The sequence below is a fragment of the Centruroides sculpturatus genome, unplaced genomic scaffold (genome assembly GCF_000671375.1).
Source record: "Centruroides sculpturatus isolate CEXI.00-Female unplaced genomic scaffold, Cexi_2.0 scaffold1635, whole genome shotgun sequence".
NCBI lineage: Eukaryota > Metazoa > Arthropoda > Arachnida > Scorpiones > Buthidae > Centruroides > Centruroides sculpturatus.
The window spans coordinates 29,989-48,572 of record NW_019385809.1 but is presented as its reverse complement, the minus strand read 5'-3'; the positions used below and the strand labels follow the sequence as shown (position 1 = coordinate 48,572).

At 28.2% G+C, this 18,584-nt stretch overlaps 1 protein-coding gene across 1 annotated transcript in view; it reads right to left on the bottom strand.

Moving 5' to 3' along the window:
- Positions 1-2,509: 2,509 nt before the first annotated feature.
- LOC111642255 (beta-hexosaminidase subunit alpha-like) overlaps positions 2,510-18,584 on the bottom strand; it is a 31,123-nt gene continuing 15,048 nt past the window's right edge. The window contains exons 5-13 of the mRNA XM_023388574.1: positions 16,267-16,368; positions 15,797-15,905; positions 14,117-14,321; positions 11,536-11,622; positions 7,685-7,757; positions 3,251-3,422; positions 3,077-3,167; positions 2,900-3,004; positions 2,510-2,826 (exon numbers count right to left, since the gene is read on the bottom strand). Coding sequence (XP_023244342.1) covers positions 2,760-2,826; positions 2,900-3,004; positions 3,077-3,167; positions 3,251-3,422; positions 7,685-7,757; positions 11,536-11,622; positions 14,117-14,321; positions 15,797-15,905; positions 16,267-16,368 — 1,011 coding nt within the window. The 3' untranslated portion in view covers positions 2,510-2,759. The remainder of the gene's footprint in view (positions 2,827-2,899; positions 3,005-3,076; positions 3,168-3,250; positions 3,423-7,684; positions 7,758-11,535; positions 11,623-14,116; positions 14,322-15,796; positions 15,906-16,266; positions 16,369-18,584) is intronic.

Here is an 18,584-nt window from a genome sequence, read left to right as displayed (position 1 = left end):
AAGTGTAGTTGAAATTTTTGTAGTAGAAGTTTTAGTAGTAGTTTGCACAAAATTTATATTGAGGACAGAATTGAATTTGGATCATTATATGGGCCATTAATTTTTTCCAAAAATGGACTTACATCACTTTCAAAATAGAGAAATCACATAGTATACATACAGTTTATTGTGAACTTTTTATTTATAAACAATTCACACAGCATTTTAAAATAACATATTCTTTGATCAATTGAAAATTCATCAAATAAATGACATTGCATAACCATTGATTATAAAAGTGGTGAAGTCCATTTTCTGCAGTCTAATCACTTGGGCTGTCTTCATGGGCTGTCACATCTTCATTTTTTTTTTTTTTTTTGAAACTTTTACTCCCCCCTCTTGTTCCAGTTTGTCCAAGTTTTCATAACCCCTTCCCCTCTTTGGAAGTCCAACCTAACTCAAATCCCGTTAAAACCTTCATCACTTTATGAATGATAGATACCATAAATAGAAATGAAACACAAGAAACTTTGAAATAAATATAATAAAATGCATAAACTATATAAAATTTAATGAAATAAATGGATGTCCACTAATGCTTAACCCCCCTCAAGACATGGACAGCTCCTTACAGCAGAGGAATTTTACCAACAAATGTACAATTTGATGGAATGGAAAAAAAATCCATGTAATGAACCTAAAGGAAAAACATTATCTAATGATAAGCTCATAATAATGATAAACTTATCATAAAATAGTTTAACAATAAGTAAATATTTTTAATGTTCAGAATAAACAACAATATTTTATTTCTCGTTATTATATATAAACAAAATCAGAATAAAAAACAATGTTTTCAAGTGAAATTGAGTTTTACATAATAGAAATTTACTGAATTTTACAGTTCAATAATTATGAAAGTGGTGTAAGTCCATTTATGGTCCAGAAAGAATATATTAGTTTAGTTAAATTCACATGGAAGTCTTTATGCAATCAACTTACATATTTCTAAAGTGTCATAAAAACATTGTCAAACTTAGTACACTTTATATTTTTGAATCAACTAAAATGCAAATGTTTAAATATCTTGAAAGAAGAAAAAATGGACTTACACCACTTTCAAAATAAATGATTCATATCTTCAAAACAGTTCATCAGAACACTTGCGCTTAAGTCCTAGTATTGTAAGAGAGAAAATGCATCATAAAGATCTAGAAATATTAGGAGCATGTAAAATCTCATAAATTATTATTATTATGAAAATAAATGAGCTTTTCATATTTTGTAGACAAATATGTTGATGATCACTTTGCATACAATACAAAAGAAGTATGTTTGAATTTGTATGACAATTGAATCTTCTAATGTATAGTTTAACACATTGTAGGAAATATTTCAAACAGTCAAAATATTAATCTGTTGTATCTTATATTGCTTGCAAAGTATTGATAGATAATTTCAATTAAAAAACATGCAAGTTACAAATATTTTAATTTGTTAAATAATGTATATAGAAATGATAATTGTTGCAATTTATTTTTTAACATTTATCTTGAATTGTATTAACAAGTATGTATTAAATTTTTTTACAGAATTCCAAACCTCAGATAATGAAACTATTGTATTGCAATTCATATGTAGACTTGTGCTAATCCAGCCATTTGTTGCATAATGGGCCACCAGATTAGCAATAATGCGAAATGACTGTGTGCGCGCATGCACGCATAAAGCCTACCCAAAGGCAATGAATGGCGTGATCTATCACCCTTTGGTACATTCTTTTTGGAGGTAAGTGAGCTAATAATACAGTGCAATGATGTGCAATACCATACACACAAAAACGAAACCCAACTAAAGTGGAAAACAGTGCATAACCTGACTAACATTTTTGTGGAAACAGAAGCAAGTGGGCAATAATACTGGAGGGTATGCTGGATAATTGAGGATCAGATTAGCGAGGGCCTACTGTAAATTAGCAACAGGATATTTTTTGCAGAGAAATCTGTGTGGATCATTATATATAAAATGCTTGACGTTTATATTGCTTTTAGCTCAAAATAAATCATAGCAAAGACCACGTAAAATTTTTAATTTTACAAAATAATGGGGTTTGACTGGAAATTAATTTGTATTTGAGAAATTTCCTTAACAAGATTTTTTTCTATTCATTTTGAATAATATCCTGAATAATTAATTAATTCAGAATTTTTCAACTGTTTTTCTTGGACCAAAGCTCTTAAGGAAACTCAATAAATTAGTATCTATCTGCCCATCAACAAGAGTCAACAAAAGTTTTATCTCAAAAAAAAAAAAAAAAAAAGACAGACTTTTTATACCTTCTAGTCTGGCTACTGAGAGAGTCTTTTTTATCAAGCTCGTGGGCTTTTGGCTGAACCAACAATGGGTATGCCAGATGGGACTGGGATCATCCCTACCACTAACTACAGATTCATTTGCAGGTCTCCCAGAGTGGTTAGCTGTCATTGTCAAAGATATCATCTGGATGACCAAGTTGTTATAAAAAAAAAAATCAATAATTAAACTGCTTTTATTAATATTTTAATCCCATTCAGTTATTGATTTTGGAACATTTGTTATAAAGTAAAATAATCTATAACATTTATTATAGATTATTTTCTGCACTTTATAAGTTTATTATAACTTTAAAATGTTTTCAAAATAATCTACTGTATTGATATTAAAATAGTGACATTATAACTATATATAGGAACTTTAATTACATAATAATTATAATAATCAATATCTATATTTTGATGATTTCATTTTGCAATATAATCACATTTACAAAATCCTGGACCATTGACTGGTTCTACTTTCAGTCCTCTCCTGTAAAAGAAAATGAATTATGATATATTTATTATATATATAATTTTTTAAGTTATATTTTAAATTTACATACTGAAGCATTCGACATCTGTGTTCCTCTAGACGTGGCGTGGCAGATGCAATGTTTGTTACATTTATGGAACTCCACAATCTCTCCGCAACCGCCGAAGCCCTCGGCCTTAATATTAATTTGAAGTGTAATTAAAATATACATTTAATTGGCAAACAGAATAAAACTTTGTCAAATTACCATGTTCTACTCATGACGTTAATTCCATCAACATATTCGCCCCACATGCATGCTTCGCCTCCTAACACCAATGTTTTTTGTTTTTCTGTACCTAATAATAATAATGTATAAAAAGTGGATATTTTAGCATTTAGAATTAGTAAATAAAATCAAATTTATATTCATGTAACAAACCATTAAAAGCATACGGATCACAAGTATAAAATGATGTCCAATCATTGCCATAATTAATGTAGTTAAGGTACCAGCATGTAGATAATAAGGTATGATAACCAGCAGCTGTGACTTTAGTCAATTCTTCTGCTTGAGGATTTTTCCAGACATGAATTACTGTATCTGGTTTTACCTTAATAAATATTTATTATATTGAAATAGCAGTACAGTGAATAAAATTTGTAACATTATTTATTTTATCATATTATACATTAAAGCTAAAACTGAACAAACAAGTGATTATATCAAATTCCCAAACAACAATGGATAGAAAATATTGCATTTTTTTAATTCTTAGAAATGCATGTCCCACCACATCTGTTTTTCTTTTTGAGAAATTTTCAATTTCTTCTTTTGTGAAACAATGAATGCATATTTTTGTTTTTTACTTTCTCCACCCTATGAGAACAAATAATATTGAAATGTGTTATTTTCTCTCTTAGTGCCCACATGGTGGAAAGAGCTTCTAAAATAAATCTAGCCAGAGAATTCAATTTCTGAATTTATTTATTGTAGACCCCAAAACAACTACTCTCACAGCAATTATCACCCATTTCTGATTTCTCTGTATTCTGTACTCTCATAAGCAAGTAAGGTAATTTTTATTAATCACTTTCTTTGCAGCCAAATTCTTATTGGTTTTTGAAACTCAAGATCTTATTACCTGTTCACACTCAGCCTCTAAAATTTAGTGGTAGATAATAAGGTATGAGGGGTGTCCGATATTAAAAGTACAAGCCAAAATAAACTAACATTTATAATTAAAAAATGTTAGTGTAATTTTGGCTTATACTTTTAATATCGGACACCCCTTGTACGATAACTAGCAGAAGTGACTTTAATAAACAATTCTCTTTTTACCCCCATTCTTGATGATGATGATAATTTTTGCAGGTGGATTTCAATAGGTAATCAGTCAGATTTCAAGGGAAAATGGAACAAAGATTCAAAATCAGCACATGTGGAAACCTCCTAAGTATATGTTTATGATTTATAATAATGCACAGTTCAATAAAATCTGTTAAGTATACAGAATGTCATGTTCTAATTGGTCAGATAGTGGACCCTTTGCAGGTAGGGTAGTTGTTGACTTTCCTTGAATGATAAGATAATTTAATCCACAAAATCTTTCTAATTTTGACTCTTAACATACTCTTCACAGTTGAATTTCAGTTATGATTGGCTAACCAATCAATTTTGTGACAAATGAACTGAAGATCGATGGATTTGACGATATTGAGTTGATATTTCATACTTGATTATAAACAGTATTAATAGACACACTTGATGTTCATTGAAACTATATTTCTTTAAAATGAGTAAAAATGTAAAAAATAGTGTTCCAGAAAACATTCAAATAAAAACAATTATGGTTGTTAAAACAAACTAAAATATTGTATTATATTACACTTAAGTAATTCTCCTATTTGAATACAAAAAATAGATTATTTTATTGGTCAGATAGAAAGAGTAATGAAATTTATTGAACCAAAAGTACTTATTGATCTCTACCTGGATAAGAGGATGGTCCCTGAAAACTTTCACTCAAAAAAATTAAAAACAGAATTGAATGTAAAGTTTGTTATGTGGATGTTTTTTATCTAACATGTTTCAATAAATTTGCCTTTTTGAAACTTCCATTTGATTTTAGTTCTAAGAAACATGTTCATACTTCCTTTTCTAGAATTTTATAATTTGAAAAATCTTCAATTGGACGCACACTCATTAATACAGTTGTTACTAGATGACATCAAAAGTTTATACAGTCTGTGTAAAAACAATATCACTTGCATGCATTTTCCTCTCGTCATCCATGCAGTTTACAACCAATTTGAATGTAAACTTGGTGGACGTGACTGCTCTGCACCACCCTTCCATTTAACATAATATAGTGCTCTCTAAGTTTTGGTTCACTAGATGGCCGTATTTGAGAATAATACCACATATGAAATAGTCACCAATCTTTTTTCATTAAGATTAGATATTTCCTCATTTAATATATGGAAAATACAATCCTTCATAGATGTAATCAAAGATTGAAGACATTGCAGTGGTATTTCTTCCCAAACTGCTTTGATTGCCAACTCTAATACTCTGATTGTGCTCAATTGGTTTCTAGTTTGCATAAACCTGATGAACAAGGCCTCTCCAGAAATTTTCAATTACATTAAGGTCTAGAATGCTGGCCATTCAAGGTGTACTTCTTTTAAATGGAAGTAGTCTCTTGTTGATGTGATTAATGAAAAATGCCACCATCCTGTTAGAAGATGCAGTTATCTCTTCCCAGTTTTCCACCATATGTTGAACTGGTACATTTTAAAGTTATTGTGATCCTTAAGTACAACTACATCTGTCTTTCCACATTGTGCAAATAAGGCTCTGTCCAAAGACCACCCATATCTAGCTACTCATTGGGAATACACACCTCCTCCTCCCTGATATCATGCCAATAGCAGTCGCGTCTGTGGGCGGTTGGACTCGGGATAAAGACCAATTAGGCTAAAGAAATGCGCTTTACAATTTGCTTATAGAAATTAATATCTGTTTCTTAATTATATAGGCCTAAACTAGTTACACTTATGCTTTTAGAGAGAGAATTTACAATTGTTCGCGCATGGTATTTATCTGAAGATCGCTTTCTTGAATTGGGTCCTTTTTCAGTGAAGACATGTTCTTGGTGGGTACTTGGACTCATGGGCTATCAGCAGTTAAGCTTCTGATCACTGGCTATTGGAGGAGCATCGGCGGTAAAATGTATCCGAGGGTACACACACAACCAACCTTCGAGGATGCAAACTCTGTTGTCGGGTGAACTCTCTGTCGCATCATCAAACCTTCTCCTTTATTTGGGGGTCCTCCCCCTCGTAATTCTTGTCCTTTTTTGGTAAAATCGTTCTTCACGTCCAATGGCGATTTTTCGCATTTGATTCCTAGTGACACATTCAATGTGTCACTCTCAAACAGGGAAGTCCGTGGGAAAGGATATAATCATATCCGTAGCGATCTTTTATTTTTTCCGAACCAAATTTTTGAATAAAATTTTCTTTTCAAGTCCGGCCTCTCACATTCGTGTGTCCCTGAAGGGAGCATATTTCAACACAGTACTTCTATTCCAATCAAACTTTTCTGCAATTTCCCTGTGTGCCATCACACATCAGCAATCCCTCAATTTTTGCCTTTCTCCAATTCAGAGAGCCTTTCCTCAACTCGTTACAACCTCAAAGTAAACAATACAATGCACATCTAATGACATTCTGACACCTCATATTTCAAATGTTCTTTTATATCTTTGGCTATTTTGTACAGGTTTACATTTAAAGTCAATTTGCATTTGCTGATGTATGCTATTATTCTTACACACCTGTCATAGAGGGTGGACACATCCATCTAATAGTGTATTGCTTTTAACAGCCTAAGTACATGTTAAATAGAAGGATGGTACTGAGTAATCATGTCCACCAAGTTACATTTGAATCAGTCATAAACTGCATGAATGACAGATTTCATCTGTCAATCATAGAGTTTGTACATGCATGTGATATTTTTACATGGATTGTATAGAATCAAAAATAAATCAAGCTTTAAAACACTTTACAATTTACTATTGTTATGATTAGCTTTTTGTAAATATATTTAACTAGCTGTTACCTGCGGCTTTGCCCGCACAGATTTTGCAAGCAAACCCCATTTATATTCAGTATTTCAACAACCATAGTAATTGTTATATAACACCTACTGCCGAGAATGATGAGAGTTTCTGAGAATCAAACGAACTATTTTCAATTTGATCAATTTTCTGGAATGTTTACAATCATTCTATAATCGAACCAATATGCAATAACAAATTCGAATTTAAAACAGTTTGAACATTTTTAAAATTGAAATAGATAAAAATATTTATAACAATGTCTGAAATGTTATTAATTTAATACACCTAAGTACTCGAAGACTAAATCCTCTCCCTCTCCCCCGCGGGAAAATTTTGAAAAATCCCTTCTTAGTGTGCATTTTCATGACGTACCTTAACTGTGTACCAAATCTCACCTCTGCTCTGGGTGATGATGAATCAGTGAGTCAGTCAGTCAGGACAAGCAATTTTATATATATAGATAACAAAGTAAATGATGTCAGCTATAAAACAGTAATTAACTCATGAATTATTTTTTGTATCAGGCCTGGTCTTACCAAATATGGAGCCTGATTAAGATTGTCCTCCTATTAAAAATGTTAATAATGTTTTCTTGGATACAACATTAAGCAGGTCTGTTTTTGATTTGTGAGTAGAATGTAAAGTTTATGTCAAACTAAACAAATTATTGAATTAAATATTAGACAATATTTATTTATGATCTATCTAACAAGTACTTATTTTTTTCAAAACTAACATTTACTTACCTGAACTTTATTATCAAACACTTCTTGCCATATAATATAACTTTTCTTCAAAGCAGAAGCTAATTGCAATATTCTGTTTAAAAATAAAATGTATCAATACTCAAAAGTTGTGTAGTTAGTTGTAGAGGAAGCAATTATAGACAATTTTAACCTTACAATGGATCAAATTGACCTAATACAGTTGACCCCCCTAGTCACTTAGATTTTAGAAGTATGTGAGCCGGGCTGTGAATGGCTCACATATTTGTAAAATCTAACTGACTCATACAACATGGAATTCATATAAAATGGAATTATCAACAGTGTTATAGGGAGGGTCAACTGTATTTATATCTTGTAAATTAATTCAAAGTTTACTGAAAAGGAGGGTTGCTTTTGCAACTCCCATGTTCTATTGGGAAGCCTCTTCTGGTTTGTAAAGCTTAGTACTGTTAATTTCATTATAAAAAATTTAATGTAGTAGAACGATTAAAACAAACTACAGATTCACAAAACATTATGGTGTGTAGTATAAAATCCCACTCATTTACATATTCAAAAATGTGTGATTGTTTTTGAATTGTTCCTGATGATGCAATAGTTCTGGCTTAAACCAAGCAATTGGTTTAAGCCATATCTGTGTGCAGAACAATTGTTTTTATATGACTCCCCCAGAAAAAGTGTTGTGATAGCATAAGTATAACTGCATTGTTGATGTTTAGGGGTAAATGTTACTCATGAGTTCTTATGTGCCCAAATACAACTGTACCACTCCCTTAAGTGAAAAAGACTATCAGTAAAATATGACAGTTTTATAAAATTTAGAAGTTATCTGCTTTGGCAAAGAAACCAACTAGAAAATTCAATTTGTGCAAAATAAAGTTCAGAAAAATATGTATACATACAGGATGATAGTATGGAAGGTCATCACATGAACAATTTTTAATCTATCCTTCAGTTCACATGGAGATTATTGGCAATTGCTCTGGTTCTAATAGAGGCATCATTTTCAAATCATTGTAATACTTTTTCTAGTTGTGGTGTGAAGACTATACAAGGGCAGCCAGTATCACTGTTGTCTATGAATGAACCATTTTCTCACAATCAACAATGATCAAAGTGAAGACCTGAATGATGAGGAACACCTTCAGTTAACAAATTTATTTCAGTGATTTTCTGTGCTCTATTGTTTTCATTAGCACTACTATAACTGAAATGCAAATCAGTAAACTTAGCCTAGCTGAGTTGTTCCAGAATTAATGAAATGCTAGGAACTGTTGTGTTCTTACTGAAAATTAATTTTCATTATTTGCATAGCCTAATGACAATTACTTGGATAGTACCATTTAATATTCACATAGAAAGATTGGAACTTAGGCTTCCTGACAGAATACTAAAGTGGCAGAAGTATCTATTTTTTGTTAACTTTTATCTATCTTATAAACAGAGGTCAATTTGCATTAGTTTACAAGTTCAAAATTGTTATAATTATATTCTCTACTTACAAGAAGTAATACACTCATTAACAAATAAGAATGCATTGGAATCAAATGAAAGTTTGGCAAAAGGACAATTCTCTGTGAACAAAATACAGTTTAAAAAACATGTACTACTTTGCAAGATCACCTCTTGCCTGGATAGAGAGGCATATCAGTTGATGTACAGTACATCCAAACTTTTGGGAAGTGACAGGATTCCACCTACCTTTGGATAGTAGATAAAGGCACAGTTGCAGCTGTTTCAGATCACCAGGTGATGTGATCATGGCAGGCAGACTCTAGATGTCTAAGGCATGTATATGCCCTCATGAATCTGCTATTACCAAAATCCTGTCACAGTCAGGTTGTAAGAATCTAAATGGCAGGCAATTCAGCAAACTGGTCATTCTGCTTCCCTTAATTTGAGAGTCTGGAAAATGCTGCCTTATTAACTGTAATATAATGTCTGACGGCATTGTACAGATACACCTGGTATTTGAAGACCTCCAAACAACAGGAAAACTGAAAATTCCTGAACACAATGAGTGTCTGCCAGCCTTTTTTTTTTTTTTTATAGAATACTGGAACACCATTACATGGCATGCAATCAGACCACAACTGTTATCATTTAGAACTATGTAAATTGAGTTTTACAAAATTTCATAATTTTGTCTTGGTGCATAACTTTTTTGTCAATGAGTATATCATAAAAGAAAATCTTTTACATAATTTTACAGCTTATTTTAAAAATTTTGACAGGGTTGTTGTCCCTTATACTTTGCATTTTTAATAGATTATAGATAAATTTTGACAAGTTCACTGTGTATTACTAAAAAGAGATTCTTGAATTCTTAAATTTTCCAGAGCCTTAACTAAGTATTGCATATTGTCTGGCCAAGATATGTGAAATGATATGATTTTTATAAATTATAAAAAATAACGTATTAATTTAAAAGATTATCTGTTATAGAGCATTAAGTTCCTCTATCAACTCTATAAATCTGAATCAAATTGATGTTATATTTTTGTTTCAATTCCCCAATGCTGCTTTCAAAAGAAAAGCAAGCAATACTGTAATTTTTTACAGATAAAATAATAAAATTTATTAATTATCAGATCTACCTTTTGTTTGAGAATTATCTCACTTGTACAATCACAAAAATATTAAAAAAACTATCCATATATTTAATAATCTAAATCATTTCATAGAAACACACTTATAAGGTATCTGAAATTACTTTCTGATAATCTCTTTTTAAAGTGTATTAAAACATACAAAAATTTATCCTGTAACGTTGTCAGTACCATAGTTCCCAAGAATCTATTAAGTGAAATAACATATAGCAAAGCCAATTTTATTAAAGCCTAAATAATATAAACAAGATATAATTTGGTTAACATTGTTCTAATTGGATCGTGTTTGTAACCTCCAGCATTTATTTCCCTAGTCATAGAATCAACTTTACTGTTTTTATAAAGAAAATTTGACAATGATAATTGTAAATGATTACAAACATACTTTGTATCATTCCTCAATAATATTACAAGGGTCTATTGTATTTTAATTCTATAGAGAGTCCAAAAATAATTTGCTTACTTTTAATAATTTTTACAGCATTTTAAAATTGAATTTTAGTGAAAATTTTGTTCATTTTCTTTATATGAAATTATTAAAACTTCTTTAACATTTTTATTGCATACTAAATAAAGAATTTACCAAATCATTGTCATTTCAATGAACATTCTATTTTATGCTGAACTAACTAACTACATGATAGCATGAGTGATTTACATTTGTTAATTCAGTATAATTTTAAACACTGAACCAACTTGTCACTGTCCTACTTTGTCATTTCTGCTGACTAGTTTATCAGATTCAAGCTGACAATGACAAACCATTCAGCAAATTTCTAAAGGTTCATGCCAAGTTAATAATGAAGAAAAAAGTAGAAATTTGATTATAAGATTAAAATAACATTTTAAAAAATTCAATATCTAACAAAACCAATTTATATTTTAAAAATTATTAAAACTTACAATCTAGAAAAATTTGTAATTCTATCCTAGTTACCAGTTTGTTATTAACAGCAATGCTAATTAATGAAGTGAAGTGAATGTAAAATAATAATAGGAGTGAGAATTAATATATTATTATTATGTCAAGACTTGGATTGTATAATTCCTTCCATTATAATTTGTTAATTAGCCTAAATTAAAAGTCTTAATAATTCAAATTTCCATTCTTATGTAAATACCCATCATTACATTTTGTATTACATTTGTTTACTGCAATGCAATATATTTAACATCAGCACAATATTTATTATGAAAATATCTCTATTTATATTTTAAGAGTTCATTAATTGTTATAAGAAAAATTTAGATATCATTTACCTTGTCTCATAATATTCTTCTAATTTTGAATAATCATCTCCAAATTTTTGTTTTTTCATAAAAGCAGTGATATTTGGATTACTTTTCCTGAAATTTTAATCAAATTGTGATTAATTTCTTTGAATAAAATAAATTTTATCAATGCAAAACATTAATATTTATATGATATACCAATTTTATTCAAATAATAGCCATGGCTACTATTTAAAATTGCATATTCTCTATGGTTACTATTCAAGGACAGTTATTATTTCCTTTGCATACACCGATTTGCCTGTTATTAATAAAGTATTTAAATATTTATCAATGAAAATTGACTTTTTAACATAAATTATATTTGAAATGCAACTGATATCTTTATTTACAACTAGCTGCAAGGACCCGCTTCGCTGGGTTTTTATTTGTGGGTGAAGATTAAGATAATTACATTATAGCTGATCTTACCCATTTTCACAGAATGCAAGAATTAGATCCCCTGTTTCCAGACTAATTAAAGAATTTTTATGTCCAGTCAAACGAACTATTTTCAATTTGATCAATTTTCTGGAACATTTACAATCGTTCTAAAATTGAACCAATTCGAATTTAAATTTGAAAATTTTTAAAATCGAAACAGAAAATCTTCAAAGTCAAACACTTTAAGCCCCCAAATCTCCCGCACCCTTATAGCTATCGAGACGCAACCACCATAGTGCATGAATGGAGACTTGGGGCTACTACCACATACAAACACCATTCATGTGTGATGTGTAGTTTTGGCTGAAAAGTGAAATATAGGGACACGCATGTCCATTTTTATATATATATATATAGATGAGTGTTATTAATACTTTCTAAATATTAGTAATAAAATAATTTTAAAAAAACACGTCTATTGTAAATTTATAATAGAAAATAAAATATGCAAATTTGTTTGTAAAATAAATATGGTACCTACTGATCATAGAGTTTATGGACATTTATCAATTTTACATTGTTTCCCAAAGATTTCAGAAATCCTCAAATACTAGATGTGGTTATTATTTGAATAAAACTAGTATCTGGTATAACATGTACAGTACATTAAAATTAAAACACAGTTATTAGTATTCTAAACAGACTTAAATATTTCAAGTATGAATATTTAAAAAGTATTTTTTTGTTTTATAAACAAAATGTAGCATAATAATGATCACTTGGCACTATTCATTCTTTTATTTCAATATTCGTCAACAAATATTGAAATAAAAGAATGTTCAGTGCCAAGTGATCGTTATTATGCTACATTGCATTTATAAAACAAACAAAGATACGACACAGTTTCAAAACATGGAAGATTTAAAAAGTTATTGGTGTTTGTATTTTTACAAGTTATAATACAAATTTTAAAAAATAAACATAGAAAGGCTGAAAGAATTTTGATGTTTAGAGAAATTGACAAGTTTAAGGTTAGTCAACAATATTTATGATCTCATTTCAACTGAAAACATTTTGCTTAAATGTTATAAGAATTTTTATAACTTATACTGAAATTGTTATTTCTATTTTAGACACTGATATAATTCATATTTTTTATTGTTATTAATTATCATTATTTGACTAAATCAATTTAATTACTTTTTTTCTACATTTCAAAGACATTATAATTCAGTACTTTCATCTTCAGTAAATACTTATCAACACATAAAGATTTAATTTTGTTTTTATTCTAGAGAATGGAAAACACATTATATATTGTATAAATATGATTTATTATATGAATAATTAAATAATTTTTGTGCAGTGTGTAGCGTCTGTGTAATCTAAAACGAGTTGGTAGACGAACGGACAGCAATTGGTTAGAAAACGTACGTTTTATTTAAAAAATTCCTAATTCATATGCATTTTGGGTTGGCTTATATTCCCAACCCCTCTTCAGTGCTGTTAAGATTACACAAAAAAATATAATTTAAGGTTAGTTTTACGGTATTGGTTAGTAGGAACATAACTAAAAACGCGAGGTGATGATAACATAAAATTGCTTACTTGACATATAATGGTACAGCATAGATGTATTTTACAAAATTTTTNGATGAGTATACACACACACACACACACATGTATACTACTAAAATAAAATGTACAGCATACAGCATACATCATATTTGAATCCAAATCTTCCACAACAGAAGACTAGCATTACCAAGACAAGAAGACTAATATTACCACGTAGCTATCTCATTGATTTACTAAGGAAAATAAAGCAATTTCTTTGTATTATTAAATTATGAACTTTATGTACATTATAATGTTTACTGAAGACTAGTAATTTGAAGAATGGATAAATTAAAATATCATTTATCTTCTTCAGAGATATAAAAATTAACATATATACAACTGAATGAAATCATACAGAATATATTTACAATAAATGTTATTAATAAAAGTCAACAAAATTTAGTACCATAATGATGAGAACAGTTAGTTTAATTCTGGCAACTCATACGTTTATAATAAGTTATGCAAATGGCTAAATTATGACAGAAAATACTTCAAATAATTTTTTCTGCATGAATTAAGCCATCTATTTACTAAATTTATATATTATTAATTTATTCATTACCAACAATCAAAGCTAACTTCATCTCCTCCTAAATGAAAGTAAGTATCTGGAAAAACTTTTGCAACTTCTGAGAAGAATGAATTAAGAAATTTATATGAACTTTCTACAGTTGGATCAATTGGTCCATATGTACCGTCTGGTACTCCATTTTTATAACAGGGTGTCAATAAGTCAGGCTGTCCCTTTCCCCAAGATAATGTATGACCTAAATTATTAATAAAATCCTCAATTATGATTTAAATAAAAAGAAAACAAACTTAATATGTAAAAAATTCTTATAAATATTCTACAATATTTATTTTAATTTATGTTTTCTTAATATTTTAAAATATGAATGAATAGTTAAAGTTAATTTTTTAATGATTATAAATTTTAAAAATAATAAAATCCTTCATTTTATTTTATTTGTTTAAAATATTAATAATAAGCTTATTTTTTCTTAAAATGTGAGAAGATATCAGTATGCCATATCAGCAGACAGCATAAAAATATATCAATAGCCAGTATGTACTGGCAATTACTCAGTAAAAAAAATTATATTTTCAAGTGAGAAGTCTGGTGACTAGCACAATAAAAAGAAATAAACTTGAGCACACTATTGGCCACAATAAATGCCAAGTGTTGATTGGGAGTTATGTAACAAGCAAATAGGATTGGGATGCCACCTTTTGTCAGAGGCCACCTTTAGATGAGTGGATAATACTCTGGTAATTGTCTTTCTCCACTATGTTCTTGTTAAGAAATGAAATATGGAGAAGCACTAATGATAATATTTTGGAAGGGAAAGATAAAAATATGGTTATTAAAAGGACACCGTTTAGCAACTTCCACTAAATTCAAAGCAAGAAATGGGAAGAAAATGCAGACTGAGATATAAAAAGAAATTTGGAAAATACTATAAATATGTTCATTTATAAAGAAAAAATAAGAAATTAATTGTATTTAAACATTGTTTTAGGAAAGATATAACAACTAAAAACAGAACTTTATTTTTTACTTGTCATAAATGTGTAAACAACAATAATTTCTGCAGCTTAACATTTTTAGACAAAGAGATTAATACAATTTTATAAAAGATAAAGAATACAGTGAGTAAATACTAATAAATTTAATCCTACTTTAAATGTGACCTCTTTTTCAGATGAGACATTTTATAAGTTGAAGGACAAATATATTAATTGATTTTGTTTTGTTTAAAACAATCATATTCTATTATCCATGATTTAAAACTTTAAAACAGCAGATTTCTATTTTTTATACTCTATACTGTATTTTTTTAATGCAAATTTGAAATTTAGTTATCATCACAAGTACATCATTTATCATTAAAATAATGCAACTAAGAGGAACATAAAAAAAAATGTATAGAACATCCTCCAAAGTGGGGTATTACTAGCTGTATGCAAAAAAATTTTATATTTTGTTTGTTTACTGTATATATATGCAAATAAGTCAAAGAAATTATGTAAAAATAATATTTTTACAAATGTAAATAAATAATAAAAAAACTTCCTTAAAATTAAATACAACTTTCACAATGCTCATGAGTGGGTCAGTACAAAGTGCTGGCACTGTAGACTTCTCTAAGTGAACATATTAATTAATCTAATATATTTACAGAGTTAGAGAATTTATTAATTTATATTATAATCTAGAATACAAGATATCAGATCATCATACCTGGAGTGTCAAATTCGGGTACTACTCTAATTCCTCTTTCTCTGGCATAGTTGATTACATTAGCTACATCAGACACTGAATATATATGTGTTTTTGGATTGAATGCACCCTAAAATATTTAAAATGTTCATTTTCTAAATTAATTATACTAGTTTGCATAATTAATTTATTTTAAATATTTGGAACTATAGATGGTGATTCAGATCACTTAACTAGAACTTACATATACCCGAAAATAATATCAAATAGTAAAAATTAACTGCATTAAATCAAAAGTTCAAACTTATAGAAAGGAAAAGTTTATAAAACTGGAATTTACTCCATTAAAAGTAAAACTGGAGTGTTTTTTACTGCTTACATAACTTTTGACAACACATATTTTATTGTTTGGTTTTATTTTCAGTATTTCCAGTGTAAAATTTTAATTCTAAAACATTTACCATATCTTTATGTATTTTATTCTTACTTACTTTAGCACTCAAGTTAGGAAATGCTTTGCTGACATATGGAAAAGACTGATCATCAACAATATGCCAATGGAAAACATTCATTTTATTTTGTGCCATAGCATCCTGTAATTTATTAGAGAGTTTATTTTAAAATCATTTGATGCTTAAAAATTTAAACAAAATGAATTAAATTTAAATAAAATAAAGATATTTTATTATTAACATTTCATATTCCTATTTATAAATAAGAAATTACAATGATTTTGTTTCATAATTATATCTATGTATGATAATATGACAGTTCATATATGTTTTAATTTGAGCTTAAATTCTAAAAAATTAAAAATACAAAAAGCAATAAAATATTAAATTGTAATATTTCTTTTTTTAATTTCTAGATTTAAAAGAATTGTTTTAAAAAATATTTATACTATTGAACATATTTTACAATTGTATTGGACATGTTGGATCTTAATTGTATTTTCAACATACAGTTTATCATTCTACATCATTAAATTTTTCTAGTAATAGATATAAGATAATTTTAAATATATATTTATTATTATTTTCTGTTAACCATTCATATAAAGTAGAACTTGATATAGAAGTTTTTCAAGGGACAAATTTTTTAAAACTTCTTAATCTTTTTTTTTTTTTTTATAGTGTCTGAATTCCATGGTATTTTTATTTTAAATTTTAAAAATATATACTGTTAAATTTTTTCTTTTGTTCAGTTTACTATTGAAATACATATCTATCTATAACCTGACTGTATTATTTTTATGATTTGTCTATCACTTTGCTATCAATTTTGAAAAACCTTAGGTGTCCAACACTGGATGAACTTCCTCTAATAAAATTTGCATCAATCTGTTAATGCCCAGAAAAAAAAAAACTGGACTAAACATGAAAAATATATTTATTTCAAAGTATATACCACAAAAAATTAATGTTCCAAATAGTGATCAACAGTGTCTTTACAATGCTCAAAGTGAAAATCCAGCGATAAGTTGCATAACTTTCCAGCAAAAACATTTAAAATTGTGTGTAGGTGCATCTGTTATAATATTTTATTTTATATAAAAATTTTTATATTACTAATTATTATAAAATAGCAGAAAGCTTAATTTTGAGGTTAAAGTTGAGTTTTATCAAAAATTGTAAATACAAATAGTAAATAAAATTTTCATTAAGTTTGGCCATACTGAAGATATGACACGACTCCCTATCATCCTACTCCTTAGACCTTTAACCACCAAAATTTAATAGCACCAATCCCCTAATATACAAATCTTCCTGCAAAATTTCAGACATTTTCAATGAAAGACACAGGAGTTATTAAGTTTCAAAGTTTATGAAAAAAATCATGCCCCATACACTAATATCCATACATACAGAAAAAATCTCCTAAATTGCATTTGCATTTCTCAATGTTTAAAAGTCTCAAGTCCAAAACTGTAAAATCATTTTTTTGACCTCTCATCTCTCTGTTATATAACAGCCAGGAAACTAAAAGGTTATAGGTTAAATAAAGATTCAAATATTTAAGTTTTTAATAATAAATAAAGGTTTTTAGTTTTGCATCTTTCTCCTTTTAAAATTCTTTTTAAGAGAATAAAGTTCAATAATTCTGTACATTTAGAGAGGGTTACAATTTCTATATTCTGTGAAAATTGTTGTGTTTTAGTTTATTTTTATACAGATTTATAATAGCATCTTAAACTGAGAAACTATAATTTGTCAGAAGAAAGTACAAGTTCAGTTTGGAATCTCACAATTAATAATAAAAATCACAAATTAAATCCATATTCATTGATAACAAATTTTTAAAGTTTAATATGAAACTTTATTTTTTACTTGTCATGTATGTTTTTGTATGTTTACTGAAGCAGTTAAATTCTGCATCAGTTATTTTTTCTATATTTTATGAACATGTTTTCTAGAGCAGGTTCATCAATAACTTCAAACTGAAATTTGATTTCAAGTATAAATACATTTGAATATATTAATATATTTCTAAATGTTGTCAACATTGAAAAATCTGTAATATTAGCACTATTATAAATATTTATTCAAATGTATTTATACTTGAAATCAAATTTCAATTTGAAGTTATTGACAAACCTGCTCTAGAAAACATGTTCATAAAATATAGAAAAAATAACTGATGCAGAATTTAACTGCTTCAGTAGACATACAAAAACAAAAATACACTAAAACCTTTTAAATCAGCAAACTTTCACTTTAATGAAAATCAGCTAATTCTTTCAACCATATTCAATAGTCAACATCAGACTGTTTTACAGAAATCTAATGTTTTCAAAATAAATGAAACATCA